The sequence below is a fragment of the Budorcas taxicolor genome, chromosome 24, assembly GCF_023091745.1.
Source record: "Budorcas taxicolor isolate Tak-1 chromosome 24, Takin1.1, whole genome shotgun sequence".
In the NCBI taxonomy this organism is placed as follows: domain Eukaryota; kingdom Metazoa; phylum Chordata; class Mammalia; order Artiodactyla; family Bovidae; genus Budorcas; species Budorcas taxicolor.
The window spans coordinates 19,563,263-19,583,062 of NC_068933.1; the positions used below are offsets into that span (position 1 = coordinate 19,563,263).

Below are 19,800 nucleotides of genomic sequence, written 5' to 3' on the forward strand. Positions count from 1 at the left end.
CTTCGGAGGCCAGAGTGAGCAGAACACCCTGAACCAGCTGCTCATGGAGATGGATGGATTCAACTCTACCATGAACGTCATTGTGCTGGCCGGCACCAACCGCCCAGACGTCCTTGACCCAGCCCTGATGCGGCCGGGCTGCTTCGACCGTCAGATTTACATTGGCCTCCCGGAAATCAAAGGCAGGTCGTCTATCTTCAGGGTCCACCTGCATCCACTCAAGTTGGAGGAGAGCCTCAGCAAGGATGCCCTGGCGAAGAAGCTTGCGGCCCTCACTCCAGGCTTCACAGGTGCTGATATTTCTAATGTTTGCAATGAAGCCACCCTAATCGCCGCCTGCCACCTAAACCCCTCTGTCAGGGAGAAGCACTTCAAGCAGGCCATCCAGAGGGTCACTGGAGGCCTGGAGAAGAAGACACAGGTCCTGCAGCCCAGCGAGAAGATGATGGTGGCCTACCAGGAGCCTGGCCATGCCATGGTGGGCTGGTTCCTGGAACACGCAGACCCCCTGCTCAAGGTGTCTATCATCCCCCGGGGGCAAGGGGCTCGGCTATGCCCAGTGCCTTCCCAGGGAGCAGTATCTGTACACATGGGAGCAGCTCTTTGATCACATGTGTGCCATGCTGGGCAGCCACGTGGCTGAGCAGCTGTTCTTTGGGTGGGTCACCATGGGGGGCCAGGACGACCTGAGGAAGGTCACCCAGAGTACCTATGCCCAGATTGTGCAGCTCAGGATGAGCGAGAAGCTGGCCCAGGTGTCTTTCGATTTCCCATGGCCAGGCGAGGCGCTGGTGGAGAGGCCATTCAGCGAGGCCACGGCCCAGCTCATAGACGAGCAGGTGCAGCGGCTCATCGGCTCCGTGCCTGCGCACACCCTGGACCTGCTCACACACTGCCGCGGAGCAGGTGGACAAGGTGGGCAGGCAGCTGCTGGAGAAGGAGGTGTTGGAGTGGGCCGACATGGTGGAGCTGCTCGGGCCGCGGCCATTCGCCAAGAAGATCACCTATGAGGAGCTCCTGGAGGGCACGGGCGGCCTGGAGGCGGGCACGGGCGGCCTGGAGGCGGGCACGGGTGGCCTGGAGGTGGGCACGGGCGGCCTGGAGGCGGGCACGGCCCTTCCTGAGGGTCTGCAGGGCTGGCGTGGGGGGCCCGCTGCAGGAGAGCCCAGCCTAGCGCCTCAGCCTGGAGAGCAGCCTCCGGGACCCCCAGGAAGCAAATTAAAGCACATGTAACCCGAAGCAATGGCACCCCACTCCAGTACTCTTGCCTGGAAAATCCCACGGACGGAGGACCCTGGTGTGCTGCAGTCCATGGGGTCACTAAGAGTCGGACACGACTGAGCAACTTCACTTTCACTTTTCACTTTCACACATTGGAGAAGGAAATGGCAACCCACTCCAGTGTTCTTGCCTGGGGAATCCCAGGGTCGGGGGATCCTGGTGGGCTGCCGTCTATGGGGTCGCACAGAGTCGGAGGCTACTGAAGCGACTTAGAAGCAGCAGCAGCAGGCATCTAATTTTACTTTTGCTTCCCACACAGAACAGTTCAACTCTAATCAAGTCCTACTGTTTTGTATATCACTGTTATCCAATATTTGAGATCCAGTTTGGTTTAGCTTTCAAGATAATAATAATTATTGTTGTAATATGTAGTCAATATTTAAGATTTACTTCATCTTTACTGATTTCTTTATTTACTGTTGTTTCTTAAATTTCACCCTTTTTTCATGTTCATTTCTTCCTGATAGTCACTGTTTAATAGTTCCTTCAATGATGATCAGAGATTGGTAAGCAATCTCAGACTTTGAAAAATGAATTTATTTTATCCTCATTCCTAAATGATAATTTATCTAGGTAAAGATATCTAATGGTAGTTATTTTCTCTTATCTCTTTGAAAATACAGTCTAGTTGTTTCCTGACTTCTATCCATTGTCACAAATTAGTCTTCAATCAGGCTAACAGCCATGCCTTTCTAGGAAACTGGTTCTATCTTCCTTTATTTTTGATTTTCAGTTTCACTATAATCTGATCATTTTTATTTATCCTGCTCAGGACTGTTTATGCTTCCTGAATCTGAGGATTAATGATTGTGTTCCTTCTAAGAACTCTTCAGGTATTCTCTCTTAGAATACTGCTTCTCATTCTCTCGGTTCTCTGAGCCTGTAATCCCTAATTGAGGAATTTTAGACCCTTTCAGTCTATCTTCCACATCTCTTAAACACTCCTTAGTATTTGCCATCTCTCTCTCTTTTTTTTTTTTTTCGCTGTGATGGGTCTTGGTCACTGTGCGGGCTTTTCTCTAGTTGAGACAAGTAGGGGCTACTCTCTAGTTGTGACCTCAAAGGCTTCTAATTGTGATGGCTTCTCCTGCTGCAGAGCATGGACCCTAGCGTACTCAGGCTTCAGCAGTGGCGGCTTACAGGCTTAGAACACAGGCTCAGTAGTTGTGGCACACGGGCTTAGCTGCCCCACAGCATGTGGGATCTCCCTAGACCAGGGATCTAATCCATTTCCCCTGCATTGGCAGGTGGATTCTTTACCACTGGACCACCAGGGAAGTTCTGCCATTTCTTTAAAAGTGTGTTACATTCTGTGTAGTTCCTCAAAATTATCTTCCAGATTACTAATTGCCTCTTCAGTTATGTTTTATATGCTGTCTAATCTATCCAACCTCAAAGACCATATTTTACATTATGAGAAGTTCTATTTGATTCTTTATTATAATCTACCATTCTTCATACTGATTTCCCATTATGTCTTTAATCATTCTGAATATCCTTGACAGACTCAACCAAATGATCCTATTATTAAACTGTGAGGAATATAATCACTCAGTTTGCTGAGTTTAGGAGTTTATCCTCCTAGAGGCCTTCTCTGTAGAAATTACAGGTGGCCGGTATTTAGGGAATCTCCCTCAAAGAAGTTTTGCATTTTTTTCTGCCGGCTTTATCAGTTTGTTGTGTGTGTGTGTTTTTTTTTTTTCCACCCAGGGTAATAGAAGTGCTAACTCTAAACCCATATGAGGCAGTGTTGTTGTTTATTTGCTAAGTCATGTCCAACTCTTCTGCAACCCCATGAACTGTAGCTCACCAAGTTCCTCTGTTCAGGGATTTCCCAGACAAGAATATTGGCGTGGGTTGCCACTTCTCACAGGGATCTTCCCAACCCAGGGATTGAACCCCCATCTCCTGCATTTGCAGGCGGATTCTTTACCACTGAGCCACCTGGGAAGCCCCATGAAGTAGTGTGGGACCATTTTTATACATTCTCAGGAGAGTCCTTTTTTCCACTTAGAGCCCATGCAGACATCTTCAGGCTTCCCTGTCATTGCCTAGTACCGGGAGGGAGGGGAGGGGTCTGGGGAATCACTCGTTCATCATCTGTTCTGTTGCTGTAGGCTCTGGCTTTAGGGAGATGGAATTTCAGTTCCAACTTTCCAAGGTCTTGTTTCCTGTCCCCACGAAGGCCTTAAAATCCAAACCCCCAGGATTCCATGAATAACGACTCACTGCTCCCTCACTGAAGCCACAGCTCACACTATTCTAGCTCCTAGTTTCCTCTTTACTTCTGCCCTGGCAATTTCCTTTAGTTTCTTAAAAGGGTGGAATGGTATTTAAAAGGATGTTTAAAATATTTTGATGACAGATTATGGAGCATGCTGTATGGATAAAACCAGAAGTCTAAACCATTTATTTTATTATGTGAACATCCCATAATTTATTTAGGAGCATTTTCTTTTCACTTAAAAGCTATTCTCCCAACACAATATATTTCACAACCGACAAAGACCAATATATACCTACTGCTCATTCTCTAGTTTTTCCTTAGAAAGAGGACTCGTGTTAGCTGGGCCCAAGAGCACATAGAACAAGGTCATATCTCTCAGGCTTTGCTGCAGTTGGATAGGCCGTTTGATGAAGTTTTCGCTAATGTAAATAAAACTGTTTTTTGAGACTTCCTGGAAAGTCAATTTAAAGGCTGCTGACTCAGCCAGACAGGGCACAGGAGAGTAAAGGCAAGGTCATCATCCTGACTTCTTTCTCCTGACCTCAAGCCAGCTGTTCCTCATGGCACGTTGCTTTTACTTATTTCAACCTATGTTATTTTCACAATCACTTTAATCCCTGAGTTTAAAGCTGTGGCACAGGGCAATCAGTAGTCATTTACAGATGTGAGAGTTGGACCATAAAGAATGCTGTTCAGTTCAGTTGTTCAGTCGTGTCCGACTCTGCAACCCCATGAATCACAGCACACCAGGCCTCCCTGTCCATCACCAACTGCCAGAGTTCACACAAACTCATGTCCATCGAGTTGGTGATGACATCCAGCCATCTCATCCTCTGTCATCCCCTATTCCCCCTGCCCCCAATCCCTCCCAGCATCAGGGTCTTTTCCAATGAGTCAACTCTGCGCATGAGGTGGCCAAAGTACTGGAGTTTCAGCTTCAGCATCAGTCCTTACAGTGAACACCCAGGACTGATCTCTTTTAGAATGGACTGGTTGGATCTCCTTGCAGTCCAAGGGACTCTCAAGAGTCTTCTGCAACACCACAGTTGAAAAGCATCAATTCTTTGGCGCTCAGCTTTCTTCACAGTCCAACTTTTACATCCATACATGACCACTGGAAAAACCATAGCCTTGACTAGACAGACCTGGCAAAGTAATGTCTCTGCTTTTGAATATGCTATCTAGAATGGCCAGAACTTTCCTTCCAAGGAGTAAGCATCTTTTAATTTCATGGCTGCAGTCGCCATCTGCAGTGATTTTGGAGTCCAAAAAAATTAAGTCTGATACTGTTTCCACTGATTCCCCATCTATTTCCCATGAAGTGATGGGACGAGATGCCATGATCTTCCTTTTCTGAATGTTGAGCTTTAAGCCAACTTTTTCACTCTCCTCTTTCACTTTCATCAAGAGCCTTTTTAGTTCCTCTTCACTTTCTGCCATAAGGGTGGTGTCATCTGCATATCTGAGGTTATTGATACTTCTCTCGGCAATCTTGATTCCAGCTTGTGCTTCTTCCAGCCCGGCATTTCTCATGATATACTCTGCATAAAAGTGAAATAAGCAGGGTGACAATATACAGCCTTGACGTACTCCTTTTCCTATTTGGAAACAGTCTGTTGTTCCATGTCCAGTTCTAACTGTTGCTTCCTGACCTGCAGATAGGTTTCTCAAGAGGCAGGTGGTCTGGTATTCCCATCTCTTTCAGAATTTTCCACAGTTTATTGTGATCCACACAGTCAAAGGCTTTGGCATAGTCAATAAAGCAAAAATAGATATTTTTCTGGAACTCTTTTGCTTTCTCCATGATCCAGCAGACGTTGGCAATTTGATCTCTGGTTCCTCTGCCTTTTCTAAAACCAGCTTGAACATCTGGAAGTTCATGGTTCACGTATTGCTGAAGCCTGGCTTGGAGAATTTTGAGCATTACTTTACTAGCATGTGAGATGAGTGCAATTGTGCGGTAGTTTGAGCATTCTTTGGCATTGCCTTTCTTTGGGATTGGAATGAAAACTGACCTTTTCCAGTCCTGTGGCCACTGCTGAGTTTTCCAAGTTGGCTGACATATTGAGTGCAGCACTTTCACAGCATCATCTTTCAGGATTTGAAATAGCTCAAATGGAACTCCACTAGCTTTGTTTGTAGTGATGCTTTCTAAGGCCCACTTGACTTCACATTCCAGGATGTCTGGCTCTAGATGAGTGATCACACCATCGTGATTATCTGGGTCGTGAAGATCTTTTTCGTACAGTTCTTCCATGTATTCTTGCCACCTCTTCTTAATATCTTCTGCTTCTGTTAGGTCCATAGCATTTCTGTCCTTTATCGAGCCCATCTTTGCATGAAATGTTCCCTTGGTATCTCTAATTTTCTTGACGAGATCTCCCATTCTGTTGTTTTCCTCTATTTCTTTGCTGAGTGGCCAAGAATTGATGCTTTTGAACTGTGGTGCTGGAGAAGACTCTTGAGAGTCCCTTGGACTGCAAGGAGATCCAACCAGTCCATCCTAAAGGAGATCAACTGCGAATATTCATTGGTAGGACTGATGCTGAAGCTCCAACACTTTGGCCACCTGATGTGAAGAGCCAACACACTGAAAAAGACCTTGTTGCTGGGAAAGACTGAAGGTGAAAGGAGAAGGGGGTGACAGTGGATGAGATGGTTGGATGGCATCACCGATTCAACGGACATGAGTTAAAGCAGACTCTGGGAGATAGTGAAGGACAGGGAAGCCCGCCATGCTGCAGTCCATGAGGTTGCAAAGAGTCAGACACCACTTAGCAACTGAATGACTACAACAGGGCAATCACAAGCAGTCTTGGGCAGAGATCACTGTAGAGGGAGGACAGGAGGGAAAAAAGGGGAGGAAGATCTGTACTTTCTCAGGCAGAAGCTAAACATTAAGTGAAGATCAAATTGCTTCTGACTAGTATGCGATACTGTGAGTGAATCAGGAGTTACACCAGAGTGTCTCCACCCATTTTTCTAGGTCAGGTAACTGTCCCATCTGTCTCCCAATACCTTTTTAGTCCAAAGGAATTAAACTTCCTAGGGAGTCACTGTACCCACCTACAATTAAGAGAGCACAGCTGAAGGTACATGAATTACATATGCATTGAAGAGTGCCACTTTCTCTACAGATTTTAAGAGAATCTAAGTCCTGAATAAAACATATCAATGAAACATGGAAGAGTCATGTTTCTAGAATTTTTCTCTCAGCTGATCATCAAACAATGAACCCCCTATAATCCCAGCAACTTCTGCCCTTATAAATCTTGACATTTAGATCACTCTACTGTGGTTCATTTTTCCATATCCTCCCAGTTTTCACCATTCTACTGAAGATCAATGTTCAACTCAATCTATGGCTTCAGCCAAGCTTCGAATTCTGAGAGATGAGGGGTGTGGGGAAGAAGACACAAGTGCTATTCTCTTATAATCTGCCAGCAGGTGGCAGGCACCTTGAGAAGTTTGCCTCCTGGCCTACAGTTTTATAAAACCTTTTAAGTAACTACCATAATGACTCAGGATAAGTTCTAGATTTTAATTATTTGGTGATATATAGGTGCAATATTTCTGAAAGTTAACTACTTAGTTCATGATAGCACTTTTGAGTAATAAACTTAAGAGTATTTGAATTGCAATCTTTTGCTGGCTTCCGTGACCTTCCTGGCTTTCTTTAATCTGTCTGGGTCTCAGCTTTTTGCAGAGTTCCATTTCTCTGTTGGTCTTGTAAATTGCTGATGCTCACCAGGGCTCTCTCCTTAAGTGTTTTTCTCTTGTTATGTGTATTCTGAATAATGTCATACATTCTTATGACTTTCAACACTTGACAACTCCCAAGTCAGTATCTATAGTACAGATTTCTCTCCAGTGCTTCTGACCTATGTATTGAGCTAGAAACATCCCTTCAGCTGTCCAAAGATCCTTTGATCCACTGTGCAAGTTAGAAATTCATCATCCATGTACACTACCCCTAAGCTGTGTTTTTGTTATTTCTCCTGAGGACCTAGTCTCAGTGAACTGCTGCACTACCCACCCAAGTCACCCAAAACAAAAACTTGAATCTCATCCTAGACACTTCCATCTCTCTCATTCCTGAAGACCAATCAACTGCCAATCCTGTTGACCTCCTAATCTCTCTCTCATCCAGCAACTTCTAAGTGCCTCACTGTCATTTTCCTAGTAAAGCCACAACCATCTCTTGTCTAAAGAAATATCACTGTTAAAAACTGCTTGCCATGGAAATTCCTTGGTGGTCCAGTGGTTAGATCCCATGCTCTCTCTACTGAGGGCCTCAGTCAGAGAACTACGATCCCACAAGCCTCAAAGCACAGCAAAAATGAAACAACATAAACTGCTTGATGCGTATTTTCTTTTTAACCAAGAATGTGGAGAACCATACCCTCTAACATTCTCTCCTAAGAGGCAATAGCATCTCACCTGGCCACCCTGTGACAAACAAATCTACCAGATCCTGAAAGTGAAAAAGTGAAGGTGTTAGTGAACTCTTTGTGACCCTATGGACTGTATGTAGGCCATCAGGCCCCTCTGTCCATGGAAGTATCCAGGCAAGGTACTGGAGTGGGTTGCCATGCCCTTCTCTAGGGGACCTCCCCAACCCAGGGATCAAACCCAGGTTTCCTGCATTGTAGGCAGATTCTTTACCATCTTAGCCACATGGGAAACCCAGATTCTACCAGGAAAACAAAAGAGGGGATCACCTAGTTTAACTTCCTATACAACCAGGTTATTCTACACAGAATTTACCTATCTTCAGCTTCCCATCTATGTGACTCCTCTCATAAAATTCTTCTACATTTACACATCTGGCAAGTTCTTCAATATTCCGAGAAAGAAGAAGCATTACCTCAAGTATCAAAATGTGTTGCCTTAAAAAGAGGTTGGAAAAGGTATACAGCGAAAGAAACTTAAAAATACATGATTACTGGCCTTTATTATAGAAATACACAAAAGAGGTAAAAAATAAAAAAATATTGTTCTCTTTTCTTCTTAAGATGAACAAATCATAAAATAGGTCATGCCTTACAAATAATATATAAAATAGTAGGTTAAGGTATGTTAAGCAACCTAGCAGATTTAAAAAATTCTGACCCTGAAACAGAAAGCCAGTTTTAGAACAAAAATTTTTCCACTGATAAAAATAGTGCTTTAAGGTTAACTGTAGGGTTCTACACAAAATCTTGTCAACATCTCTGTATAACATTAATAACATTCAAGTCCATATTTACAGAAAAATTTTGGCAAGCCAAGCTTGCACAATTAAAACAAATAAAATGTCACATGATTTGGTCTCCCAAAGCCCGGAATTTTGACCTTGGCTGAAGTCTTCCCAATTCTAATGCTATAAATAACTACTTTAGTTGAATAAAATATGAAACTATTAATTCTCACAGGATGGGGTTGTGTCTTTTCAATGTGTATGTCCTGGGCAAATATTTAGCATGGGTTTATTTGCTGAACAAATATTTACTGTGTGCCTACTAGGATTAGAGGGCTTCCCTGCCGGCTCAGTGGTAAAGAATCCGCCTGCCAATGCAGGAGACACAAGAGACGCGGGTTCAGTCCCTGAGTTGCGAAGATCCCTGCAGGAAAAAATGGCAACCCACTCCAGTATTCTTGCCTGGAGAATCCCATGGACAGAGGAGCCTGGCAGGCTACAGTTCATGGGGTGGCAAAGAGTCGGACACAACTGAGGGACTAAACAACAAGAAACCAGGAATAGGCTCCATACCAGGCAATGAAGATATGAAGGTGATCAAGACCAACACTATGCTGCTCCTTAAAAGACTAAGACAGCAGAGAAGACAGTTCACAAAAAATTGCAAAAAGTCATCATCTGGGAATACAGGATAAGCAGGGGTATTTGAACAAATCTATCAGGGAAGGCCTTCTGGAGGAAGTTCAGAGGCAGTGTCTTTAAAACAAACATCTTCAAGGTAACAGAACTGTATGTCTTTGTTGTGCAGAAGCTTTTAATTTTAATTAGATCCCATTTGTTTATTTTTGCTTTTATTTCCAGAATTCTGGGAGGTGGATCATAGAGGATCCTGCTGTGATTTATGTCTGAGAGTGTTTTGCCTATGTTCTCCTCTAGGAGTTTTATAGTTTCTGGTCTTACATTTAGATCTTTAATCCATTTTGAATTTATTTTTGTGTGTGGTGTTAGAAAGTGATCTAGTTTCATTCTTTTACAAGTGGTTGACCAGTTTTCCCAGCACCACTTGTTAAAGAGATTGTCTTTACTCCATTGTATATTCTTGCCTCCTTTGTCAAAGATAAGGTGTCCATATGTGTGTGGATTCATCTCTGGGCTTTCTATTTTGTTCCATTGATCTATATGTCTGTCTTTGTGCCAGTACCATACTGTTTTGATGACTGTGGCTTTGTAGTAGAGCCTGAAGTCAGGCAAGTTGATTCCTCCAGTTCCATTCTTCTTTCTCAAGATTGCTTTGGCAATTAAAATTAAAAGCTTCTGCACAACAAAGGAAAATATCAGCAAGGTGAAAAGACAGCCTTCTGAATGGGAGAAAATAATAGCAAATGAAGCAACTGACAAACAACTAATCTCAAAAATATACAAGCAACTTATGCAGCTCAATTCCAGAAAAATAAACGACCCAATCAAAAAATGGGCCAAAGAACTAAATAGACATTTCTCCAAAGAAGACATACGGATGGCTAACAAACACATGAAAAGATGCTCAACATCACTCATTATCAGAGAAATGCAAATCAAAACCACAATGAGGTACCACTTCACACCAGTCAGAATGGCTGCGATCCAAAAATCTGCAAGCAATAAATGCTGGAGAGGGTGTGGAGAAAAGGGAACCCTCCTACACTGTTGGTGGGAATGCAAACTAGTACAGCCACTATGGAGAACAGTGTGGAGATTCCTTAAAAAATTGCAAATAGAACTCTCTTATGACCCAGCAATCCCACTGCTGGGCATATACACCGAGGAAACCAGAATTGAAAGAGACACATGTACCCCAATGTTCATCGCAGCACTGATTATAATAGCCAGGACATGGAAACAACCTAGATGTCCCTCAGCAGATGAATGGATAAGAAAGCTGTGGTACATATACACAATGGAGTATTACTCAGCCGTTAAAAAGAATTCATTTGAATCAGTTCTGATGAGATGGACGAAACTGGAGCCGATTATACAGAGTGAAGTAAGCCAGAAAGAAAAACACCAATACAGTATACTAACACATATATATGGAATTTAGAAAGATGGCAATGACGACCCTGTATGCAAGACAGGAAAAAAGACGCAGCTGTCTATAACGGACTTTTGGACTCAGAGGGAGAGGGAGAGGGTGGGATGATATGGGAGAATGGCATTCTATCATGTATACTATCATGTAAGAATTGAACCGCTAGTCTATGTCTGACGCAGGATACAGCATGCTTGGGGCTGGTGCATGGGGATGACCCACAGAGATGTTATGGGGAGGGAGGTGGGAGGGGGGTTCATGTTTGGGAACACATGTAAGAATTAAAGATTTTAAAATTAAAAAATAAATAAATAAATAAATAAATAAATAAATAAATAAAAAAAAAAGAACTTTATGTCTGTAGGCTACTGTTGTTCACTCCCATCAGTTATATTATTCTCATAACAGCTACAGGTTAATTTATATGCTAGGTTTATGTTCAATATAAAATGAAGCTTACAAGAGGCTTTATAAATCAAAGTTTCTTAGCTATAGTATGAAACATCAAAAGAAATGACTTCTACCACTTCAGGGAAATCAAATATCAGCATAATAAATGAAAAGGCAACACAAGTTGAAACTATTTCTGACACACGGCAGATTGAGCTCATGACTTTCAGCCCCTTCCTCTTTTAACCACATTAAAATCACAATAAATGAATCTCTCAAAAGGTGTAAACACACAAGGACTAAAAAAGGAAAGGAGACTTAAACACTCAAGATAATTCATCAGACTTGTAAAATTGCAGACCTGGAGGAGTGATAATTGACCTAGAGAAGCAGAGGCGCTCCCTGGGTGCCGTGGAGGAGGAGGCCAAACAGAAGTTGGCTGATTTTCAGCACAGACCCCAGAAAGGATGAGGCCCAGGGAACACATGTTGTTGTGGAAGCAGAGCAAGCAGTGGGGCTGAAGACAGAGGATGAGATAACAGCATGGAAGCCCATCCCTGGACACTCCCCCAGCACACATGCACTCACAAGAACATGCACCTGTGCCTGAATCCAGAAGACAACTCCTCCGCCCAACTCACCTATTCTTTACAGAAGTGCAATGACACCAGAGAAAAAGACTTTTAAAATACTGACATTTGGATGCCACCCTAATGAAAGGCCCAGATTACCAAATGAAAAGTCATGCTCAGGTACAAAGAGCTTCTCAAATTCAGACAGGCAGCAACCACAGGTAAGCAAGGCAAACCTCCAAAAAGGAAGTGACAGCTTAGAAAATCAAACAAAAATTAAAAAAAAAAAAATCTGGAAGAAACAACACAATGCATAGAGTAGTAGACAATTTTTTAAAATCCTATAATTAATATCCTTATGATACAAAGAGTACTTTAGCAGCCATAAAACAAAACAGAATGCTGAAACACATGAATAGCAGAAAACACAAAACAGTTCTTAAGGCAGGTTAGAAGATAAAGTCAAAGATACTTCTCATAAAAATAAACAGATTAAAAAGCTGGAATTTAAGTAAGATTAGAATTTGAATTAGATTAGGATCTGTCAGGAAGTGTAACTTCAGACTGACACAGATTCCAGAAAAAGAAAACAGAGAAGAAACTCTCCAAGAAATAATACAAGAAAAGTACAAAGAACTTTCAGATGTGAATTTCCTTACTGAAAGGATCCTTAAGTATAAGGCACAATAAACAAAAAAATGCCCACACCAAAGCTCATTATCCTGAAATTTTCAAACACCAGGGATAAAAAGATTGTAAAAGTTTTCAGAGGGCAGGAAAAATAAAATACAAAAGGAATAAGGGTAAGACACAGTTCAGTTCAGTTCAGTTGCTCAGTCGTGTCCGACTCTTTGCGACCCCATGAATTGCAGCACGCCAGGCCTCCCTGTCCATCACCAACTCCCAGAGTTCACTCAGACTCACATCCATCGAGTCAGTGATGCCATCCAGCCATCTCATTCGTATTATTTGATTTTTAAAACAATGTACAAGAATTTTATAAACACCAAGCAATAATAATGTAGGTAAATAAATATAGACAATAAATAAGTAAACAAATGAATAAAATAAAAATACAAATTTGCTGAATGCTCACTACATGCTAGGAGTGCCATTCTAACTCCTTTAAATATATTAACTCATTTAACTGTCACAACTCTATGAGATAGACTCTATTATTTTCACAGATGAGGAAACAGGCATTGAGTTTCAGTAATGACCCGACTAGGAAGTGATAAAACCAGAGTCCCAGCTTTCTGAGTGTGGGCTTTCAAAAACTGCATGACATTCTCTCAACTTTAACAGTAAAATTGATTTTTTAGAAAGAAGAAAATACCATTTGAATCTTCAATGTTCCCAGATAACTGTGGTTGATTAAAAGGCCTCCCTTGTGGCTCAGCTGGTAAAGAAACACCCTGCAATGTGGGAGACCTGGGTTCGATCCCTGGGTTGGGAAGATCCCCTGGAGAAGGGAAAGGCTAGCCACTCCAGTATTCTGGCCTGGAGAATTCCGTGGACTGTATAGTCCATGGGGTCACAAAGCCTTGGACACGACTGAGCACCTTTCACTTTCACTTGGTTAAACAGGACACAAGCTTAACATGTGTTTGTGGCAGGGGCAAGGGGGTGAAGGTTGAGGGTATTTGCTAGTATTTTAAGCATTCACTGTATAAATAGACTTTGTGCTATGTATTTGTGATTTGCTACTAGAAGGTCCTTAATATAGATTCCCTGCTCTAAATACATCAATAGTCTCCACCAAAAGAACTGATGAACTTACATCAGATCACCATCACCTATTTGGGCAAAGAATAAAGGGTATATAAATTATATTAAAGTTCAAAACAGAATAGCTGTCTCTTTCCCCAATTATTGTCATTTAAGCCCTTCACATTCTTCCTGTCTTGCAAGAATTTTCCTAGATGACTTCCTAGTCATGCATGACTCAATACACTAGTAAGACAAAAGCTTCCTGCCGCTCTTCTCACTCTTGCCTCATACTCACCTTTACCTTATATTGTCAACTACATGATACCTGAACAGTTTCCTCTGAAGTTCCTCTACAAGAGTTAATCCTCTTTCAGTTTCCTACTTTTACTGTCCTATCCAACTCGCTTATTGACCGTACTTAAGAGTATCTCGGAGAAGGCAATGGCACCCCACTCCAGTACTCTTGCCTGGAAAATCCCATGGGCGGAGGAGCCTGGTGGGTCACAGTCCATGGGGACGCTAAGAGTCGGACACGACTGAGCGACTTCACTTTCACTTTTCACTTTCATGCATTGGAGAAGGAAATGGCAACCCACTCCAGTATTCTTGCCTGGAGAATCCCAGGGACGGGGGAGCCTCATGGGCTGCCGTCTATGGGGTCGCACAGAGTCGGACACGACTGAAGCGACTTAGCAGCAGCAGCAGCGGCAGCAGCAGCAGCAAGAGTATCTGGCTTTACTGGGGGAGGAGGGAGAGAGAGAAATATACTTCTTGAATAATTGTTGTTGTTTTTTAATCTGGTGACATCTTCACTGTTCTTTCTGACCTATGTATGATAAGGAGGCTACACAGTTTTGGCGTTTCTGCTCTTGGGACTCATAAACCTCCATACAATAATGCAGTGGCCTCTGGGATCTCAGACCACGCCTTTGATGCGCTCCTATGGCGCTGAACCTCCTTGATCATGCGCTGAGGCCCGGGAGTATGTTCTCTAGCGTTATGCAGCCCTTCTTTTTGCCATAACTTTCAGCCTCCCTTGTCCTTGGCTTCGGCTGGGTCGGGGTTTTTTGTTTTATTTTGTCGTGGGTTTGGGCTTTGGTGGCTAGGTGGCGGCTGCAGCAACCTAAAGGTCCTGATGTGATGCGTCAAGACATGTGATGCACCAGCTGTGTCTTTCCCACGCTGGGTGAACAGACTCGGGGCTGCCCGGCCTAGAAGGTTTTGGTCTCGCTCACAGGACGTCCCCGATCGGCGGCCCCAGAGTCACACCGCGACAACCCCCAACGTCGGGTCTCACGCGCGCCCCGCGCGGCCGTCACCCCGTCTCTCCCGGCGCTCAGGTGTTAACACCTGGCCGTCCTCACCCCAGGAGTCACCTGCCGGCCAGCCCAGGCGCGCGCAGGCGCTCCCACGCACGTACCGTCTCCTTGGCAGCGGCGACCGGGATGGGAAGTAGCCCCCCGCCGCCGGGCGGGTCCTCTGGCTCGGCAGCCGCGCTCTCCGAGGGGAGCCAGGCGCCCGCCGCCCGCGCGGAGTCGGCCCTGGGGTCCCCGTACAGCTGGTAGCACACCAGGCCGACCAGACCCCCGCCGGCCGCGGCCGCGAAGCTTAGCTCCCGCCAGCGCCGCCGCCGCCTCCAAGCCGCCTCCGCCACAGCCCCCTCGTCCTCCTCCCGGCAGGAGAAGGGCCGGCCCGGAGGGCCCGGGGCTGTCCCCGCAGGCCGCCCCCACGGCCCAGGGGCGGGATGATGAGGCGAGCACGGAGGCGGCAGCCGAGGCGGCGGCCACAGGAGCCTCCGCAGCGCAGCCATAGCGGGAGCTGCCGGCGCCTCAGCCAGGAGGGGGCGGGTGAGGGGGCGGAGGGGGGGCCCGAAACCTCGCGAGAAGTCGGTGCGCCGAGCTTCGCCGCTGGTCGAGAGCGACCCTACGATTGCCGCCCCTCACTCGAGTCACCTGTCGGAGCGCCTTCGGCTGAGGGGTGTAGAGGAGTGGGGGCGGGGGTCTCTGGCTGCGAATAAGCCTGGGGAGGAAGAGGCACAACCGGCTGCTCCTCTGCCCTGCATTCCCGGCCCAACCCCGCGGTCATAAATATCTTGCGCCTGCCTCCGGAGACACCTGACTGCTCGAGAATCCAACACCGCAGGCGACAGCCCGGGTCGGCGGGACTGGGCCGAGCCCTCGGTTGCCAGGGTGTCCCGGCGCCCCTCCGCTGACTGGGTCCTCCGCCTCTGCTTCGCGGGGTGGGCCTCCGTCAGCCTAGCGCCCGCTAAGAAAGTCACATCCCCTAACGGTATCCTGATCTTCAGATAGACCGTGAATAATTTGCAATTGTATCTTCAGGCGTTGCGACAATAAATGGCACATAAAAATTTGGCTCAAGTCATAAAACTATTAAATTAAGTCAAAGAATTTTTTTTAATTACGTGACAGTTTCTGATATTTTGATGGGAGAAGGCTAATACTGTTTGAGGGAAGAAGGCTAATACATTCTTTTTTTTTTTGAAGGAGAGGTGGAACTGCTTTACAGCGTTGCGTTAGCTTCTACTGCGCGACAAAGTGAATCAGCTATACTTAAACACATCTCTTTTGAGCTTCCGCCCCAGCCACCCCTTCCCGTCCCACCCATCTAGGTGATCAGAGCACAGAGCTGAACTTCTGTGCTGTACAGCAGCTTTCCACCAGCTATGTGGATCGTCTTAGAGTCTTGTCGCTCAGAGTTAAGTCAGGAAGAGAGAAACAAATAGAGTATATTAACCAGTATATGTGGAGTTTAGAAAAATGGTACAGATAAACCCATTTTCAGGGCAGACATAGAGAAGCAGAGTCGAGAACACACACGTGGGAGGCGTGGAGAAGGGGAGATGGATGATCTGGGAGATTAGGATTGGCATACCTGCTGTTTTTTAGTTATCCTCCATGTGTTTAAAAAACATTACCATACCTGCAGTGACTTCATTCAATACAACAGAGCTGTCTTGAAAGATACTTTTGGGAGAAGCTGTTGATATAAGATAAATAATGGGTAAGCACATTGTGTAATTTTTGTTATTTCTGTGCTTGTTTGTTTGCTATACTTCATGAGAAAGTGTTTATGACATTTTTATCAGTTTCCTACCCCTGAAGACAGGTAACTTGGTTACCTAGCTTTGGTATTTATATTCTGGAATGTTTAGAGGAGCCCTTCAAATATTCTGGATCTAGGGATGTGCACAATTAAATTCAGTAATCTCAATTGAGCTGTAGTCACAAGGGGTTTGAGTGCATGCTGTCGCTTCAGTCATGTCTGACTCTTTGTGACCCTATGGACTGTAGCCAGCCTGGCTCCTCTGTCCATAGTATTCTCCAGGCAAGAATCCTGAAGTCAGTCGCCATGCCCTTCTCCAGGAAATCTTTCCCATCCAAGGATTGAACACCCAGTTCTCCTACAGCTCCTGCATTGCGGACGGATTCTTTACCATTGAGCCACCAGGGAAACATCCACAAGGGGTTTAGATCCTGGCAATTCTTATGAAGACTAAGGGTTTTCAGAGGCAAACAAAATGAGATTTTCTGGCCCAGATTCTGAAATTGCCATTCCTAACAAAGCCCTTGCCTATAAGTAATCTATCAGATACACCTCAATTACTTCTTATTTTAATATAGGCTAATGCCAACATCTGTTGGATCATCCAAAATGCAAGAGAGTTCCAGAAAAACATCTACTTCTGCTTTATTGACTAAGCCAAAGCCTTTGATTGTGTGGATCACAACAAACTGTGGAAAATTCTTAGAGATGGTAATACCAGACCACCTGGTCTGCTTCCTGAGAAATCTGTATACTGGTCAAGAAGCAACAGTTAGAACTGGACATGGAACAACAGACTGGTTCCAAACAGGGAAAGGAGTACATCAAGGCTATATATTGTCACCCTGCTTGTTTAACTAATATGCAGAGTACATCATGTGAAATGCCGGGTTGGATGAAGCACAAGCTGGAATCAAGATTGCCGGGAGAAATATCAATAACCTCAGATATGCAGATGACACCACCTTTATGGCAGAAAGTTCAGAAGAACTAAAGAGCCTCTTGATGAAACTGAAAGAGGGGAGTGAAAAAGTTGGCTTAGGACTCAACATTCAGAAAACTAAGATCATAGCATACAGTCCCATCACTTCATGGCAAATAGATGGGGAAACAATGGAAACAGTGATGGACTTGATTTGGAGGGGGCTCCAAAATCACCATAGATGGTAACTGCAGCCATGAAATTAAAAGACGCTTGTTCCTTGGAAGAAAGGCTATGACCAACCTGCTGCTGCTGCTGCTAAGTTGCTTCAGTCGTGTCCGACTCTGTGTGACCCCAAAGATGGCAGCCTACCAGGCTCGCCCATCCCTGGGATTCTCCAGGCAAGAACACCGGAGTGGGTTGCCATTTCCTTCTCCAATGCATGAAAGTGAAAAGTGAAAGTGAAGTTGCTTAGCCGTGTCCTACTCTTAGCGACCCTATGGACTGCAGCCCACCAGGCTCCTCCGCCCATGGGATTTTCCAGGCAAGAGTACTGGAGTGGGTTGCTATTGCCTTCTCTGATGACCAACCTAGACAGTATATGAAAAAGCAGAGACGTTACTTTGCCAACAAAGATCTGTCTAGTCAAAGCTATGGTTTTTCCAGTAGTCATGTGGGTGTGAGAGTTGGACCATAAAGAAGGCTGAGCACAAAAGAATTGATGCTTTTGAACTGCGGTGTTGGAGAAGACACTTGAGAGTTCTTTGGACTGCAAGGAGATCCAACCAATCAATCCTAAAGGAAATCAGTCCTGAATATTCATTGGAAGGACTGATGCTGAAGCTGAAACTCCAAAACTTTGGCCACCTGATGCGAAGAACTGACTCATTTGAAAAGACCCTGATGCTGGGAAAGATTGAAGGCAGGAGGAGAAGGGATGACAGAGGATGAGATGGTTGGATGGCATCACCGACTCGATGGACATCAGTTTGGGTAAGCTCCGGGAGTTGGTGATGGACAGGGAAGCCTGGAGTGCTGCAGTCCGTGGGGTTGCAAAGAGTCGGACACAACTGAGCGACTGAACTGAACTGAATGGAATTTTTCTTTCTTAAAGCCACTGTAAGTGATAAACAGAAAAGTCCTCTATTACATGAAACAAATGTGTCTATTTCAGGATGCCATCTCTGTTTCTTTTACTTTCAGCCTATTGGTTTTATGTATTCAGTATGATAAGGAAAACTCTGTGATGGCTCCCTGTTTTATCACCAAGATTCCTTCAAATTCTGGTTCCTCTGAATTCTGAAAATTTCCACAGAAGCATTTATTCTCTGGATATATAATGCAGTTCTTCTTCTGGCATTGTTTACTTTGAGCTAAATACAATTTGTGGATTTTTCTCATAAATTTCTCACATGGCCTAATAGCAGAGTTCTTGGACAGACTGATGAATTTTTAATAGACACATATTAAAAACCAAGTAGGTATAAAGAGAATTAGAGAGGTAATACAATAAGGTATTACAGATAAGAAACATGACAGAAATTCTCTACCTAACATGATTTCAGATATATATCTAACTCTATATAATTTCTCTCTAGTTAAAAATTTATAGAGTTCTTGCAGGCCATTTCTTTGGCTCAAAATCAAGTTCTGCTGTGAGAGTTGCTGGGTTTAGTAGCTTCTCCAAATATTCAGAAGGCTTTGGGTAAAAGGTCTCTCTGCATGCAGAAGTTATTCTAATTATAGAATAATTAGATAATTTCCTTCGTAACTCCCTCCTAAAAGCTGTGGTGGTGCTGATTTAGTCACTAAGTTGTGTCTGACTCTTTGTGACCCCATGGATGGTAGCCCACCAGGCTCCTCTGTCCATGGGGATTCTCCAGGCAAGAATACTGGAGTGGGTTGCCATTTCTGCCCCCAGGGGACCTTCCTGACCCAGGGATGGAACCTGTATCTCCTGCGGCTCCTGCATTGGCAAGCAGATTCTTTATCACCCAGCCACCTGCGAAGCCTGCTTTGGAGACTCGTTTCCTACAAAATAATGGAATATAGGTGATCACCTTCTGAACCCATGAGCCTAATTAACCAAAATGCTCCAAGCTTATTAGTAAACCGAATATAAATACTTTCTTCATAGCGTTTTTCATATGTCATTTCCCTTCTTGAAACCCATGCTGCTGTGCTGTGCTTGTTCGCTCAGTCGTGTCAGGCTCTTTCGACCCCATGGACCGTAGCCTGCCAGGCTCCTCTGACCATGGGGATTCTCCAGGCAAGAATACTGGAGTGGGTTGCCATGCCCTCCTCCAGGGGATCTTCCCAACCCAGGGATGGAACCCAAGTCTCCCGCATTGTAGGCGGATTCTTTTACTGTCTCAGCCACCAGGGAAG

The 19,800-nt window shown here is 44.7% G+C and overlaps 1 protein-coding gene across 1 annotated transcript in view; it reads right to left on the reverse strand.

Annotated features, from left to right (window-relative positions):
- The window catches only part of MICU3 (mitochondrial calcium uptake family member 3), an 85,808-nt gene extending 70,571 nt beyond the window's left edge, over positions 1-15,237 (reverse strand). The window contains exon 1 of the mRNA XM_052661412.1: positions 14,848-15,237. Coding sequence (XP_052517372.1) covers positions 14,848-15,237 — 390 coding nt within the window. The remainder of the gene's footprint in view (positions 1-14,847) is intronic.
- Positions 15,238-19,800: the final 4,563 nt, after the last annotated feature.